This window comes from Fukomys damarensis, unplaced genomic scaffold (assembly GCF_012274545.1).
Source record: "Fukomys damarensis isolate Sample0158 unplaced genomic scaffold, DMR_v1.0_HiC HiC_scaffold_21, whole genome shotgun sequence".
NCBI lineage: Eukaryota > Metazoa > Chordata > Mammalia > Rodentia > Bathyergidae > Fukomys > Fukomys damarensis.
Window position 1 is genome coordinate 37564052 of NW_022900933.1, and position 2838 is coordinate 37566889.

Consider the following 2838-nt stretch of genomic DNA (forward strand, 5'->3'; position numbering starts at 1 on the left):
AAAAAAAAAAAAAAAAAAAAAAAAAAAAAGAAAGAAAGAAAGAAAGAAAGAAAAGAAAAGAAAAAAGAAATTCTTCCCTGGGGCCAGGGATTTAGCTCAGTGGTTCTGCAGCCTGCACTTGTTCAATCGCCAGTACCAAAAAAAAGAAAAAAGAAAATAAAAGAAAAGAAATCCTTCCCCATCCTGAGCTCAGAAGGATCCTTTCATTGCCTTCTAAGAATTTTCCATTTTCCTTGGAAAGCTCAACTCTTATCTGCCAGAGTTGACTTTGTATATGGCTGTGAGGTAGGGATCATGCTGTTGCAGAAGGAACTGGTAAATGACACACAGAGATGCAAGAGTGGGTAAAACAAAAAACATTTACTTTGTTAGCAGAAAGTTGGCCTGCACCAAGGGCTGTGCCAAGTGATACAATCCGCCTTTTATAGGCATTTTACAATCATGACCTCATTTTAGGAAGTTCAATAAGACACTCCATTTCCCACAGTTTCCTTCACAAATCATGGTCATAAGATGGTTTAATTTTAACCCAAATGTAGCACCTCCTTTGTGGTTAGGATGTTTATCTTTAGGATTCACCTAATTAGCTATTCTAGCCCACAAGAGTGGGGATCAGGGTTAGGAAAACAGGACTGGTGACATTCCTTTCATCTTAACTCTTTTTATAGTCATTCGATTTACAGAAAGCTTAGGGTTTAGAGTCTCAGTGTACTTTGCTTGTAAGGTATGGCAGTTGTTGTCTTAGTCTGAACATCTGGTCTCACCCTGGGGATGCAGCTAAGCACCTCCGGCATCTGTTATCTTAGAGCATTTTAAACTGAGGCTACGTGTCTTCAAGCTGTATAGTTAATGATGAAGTCTCTGGTATTGTACTAAGAAACAAGCAAAGCAAATTACAGAAGAGAAAGCCAGTGGTTCTTCTGCATTTCCTTAACATTTCGTAGGTTTCAGACTATTTATAGAAATTCTCTGTATCGGTGTGGGTTTACCAAGTACCAAAGAATGGGGGCCTCTGCCACAGAAGGGCCAAGGTGGTGACAGGGTTGGTTCCCCCAAGGTCTCTCTCCTTAGCTTGCAGTGCCCTGTTCCTGTCTTCACTTGGTCCACCTTCTGTGTGTCTGCATCTTGCTCTTCTTGTCCTAGAGGGGCAAAGTCCATTCCACTGACTTCACCTTACCTGAATCCCCTCTTTGAACACCCTTCACCAAAGGCAGCACCATTTTGAAGTTAGAACTTCAGCATGTGAATTTGGTGCCATGCAGTGTGGCACATGGCTGGATCCATTTCTGTTTTGACCCGTGGAGAGCAGTGCCCTCCTGGCACCCATCCCTGACTCAGCACAGCCTCCCTAGCACACATCTGAGCACTGTCACTTAACATTATATCTTGAGATGCATCCATTTTCTGACAGTTACTCGTCCATCCTTCTTTATGGCAGAGTAGTACTCCATTGTGTATAAATACCACATTTTCTTGGTCCAGTCATCTGCTGATGGACATATGGGCTGCTTCCAAAGTTTAGCTGTTCTAAGTTCTGCTGCCATAAATGTTGGTGTGCGTGGATCATTGTACTATAATGTCTTTAACTCTGGGAGTATCTAGGTTGAGTGGAACTTCCAGTTTCTGTGTTTTGAGGGATCTCCACACTGGTCTCCATGGCAGCTGTACTGGGTCAGACCCACCAGCAGTGTAGAAACCCCCACCCTACCCACAGCCTTAACAGCATTTGCTGTTTCCTGACTTCTTCATGATGGTCATTCTTTCTGCGATAAGGTGGACTCTCAGTGTGGTTTTGATTTGCATTTCTCTATGGGCCAGAGGTAGGGAGCCTCAAGTTTAAGGCAAGGGAGTAGCAACAGCTCCCAGGGAGGGAGAGGAAGACGGCTTCTTAGGTCCACACCGAGTGCAGATTTCACTTTGACCATGGTTTGCTGGGTGGCTTCCAGCAAGCCACCAGGCCTTTCTCTCAGCCTCAATTTCCTCATCTGTGAAGCGGGAACAGTGTAGCTCCCCAGAGGGCTGTGCACACAGCTGGCTGTGGATACACCTTGGGCAGCCACACCTGCCCACCCCCACCCCCTCATGGGCAGAGGGAGGGGCTGCTGTGCTCCAAGTCACCCACTAGGTGGCGGCAGTGGGTCGGGAGGCTCCAAGGACACAGCGCCCCCACACACACCTCCGGAGCCTGGGACCCCAGCTCCTTTCCCCGGCAGTTCAGCACCTATGTCATGGGGCGCATGGACACCTACTTTGAGGACCCGCTGACTTTCAACCCTGATCGCTTCAGCCCTGGAGCACCCAAGTAAGTCCCTCCCAAGCTGTCCTGGTGCTGGGTGGGCCCTGGAGTCACCGCGGCCACAGCTCAAAGAGGCACAGCTGCCACACTCCCCCCCTAAGTTCAGACCCCAAACAGAATGCAACCAGCGGGCAGTGGTTTTGGCCCCTGAGCCCAGTTGCGCCCTGCGTACGCCGTGGTGGGGATGGGTAGGAGAAGCCCAGGGCTCTGCAGAGGCGGCTCCGGGCGCTTCTGGTCCAGCTCACAGCGGTCATCAGCAAGGGGGCCGTGTCTCCGCGTCCCGTGCACCGACCCCGCCCTGCTCTCTCCCACAGGCCGCGGTTCACCTACTTCCCCTTCTCCCTGGGCCACCGCTCCTGCATCGGGCAGCAGTTTGCACAGGTAGGGGCCTGGGCCAGGGCCCAGCGGGCAGGGGTGAGGCGGAGGCCGGGGCGGGCTCTCCCTGCCCTATGCCACTCCCCTTCCCGCCCGCGGGCCCGCAGATGGAGGTGAAGGTGGTCATGGCCAAGCTGCTGCAGAGGCTGGAGTTCCGTCTGGTGCCT

General features: G+C 50.7%; 1 protein-coding gene across 1 annotated transcript in view; it reads left to right on the plus strand.

Moving 5' to 3' along the window:
* LOC104851863 (cholesterol 24-hydroxylase) overlaps positions 1-2838 on the plus strand; it is a 20368-nt gene that overhangs the window by 15419 nt on the left and 2111 nt on the right. Inside the window, exons 12-14 of the mRNA XM_010609232.1 lie at positions 2214-2302; positions 2611-2677; positions 2779-2832. Of these exons, the coding sequence (XP_010607534.1) occupies positions 2214-2302; positions 2611-2677; positions 2779-2832 (210 nt within the window). The remainder of the gene's footprint in view (positions 1-2213; positions 2303-2610; positions 2678-2778; positions 2833-2838) is intronic.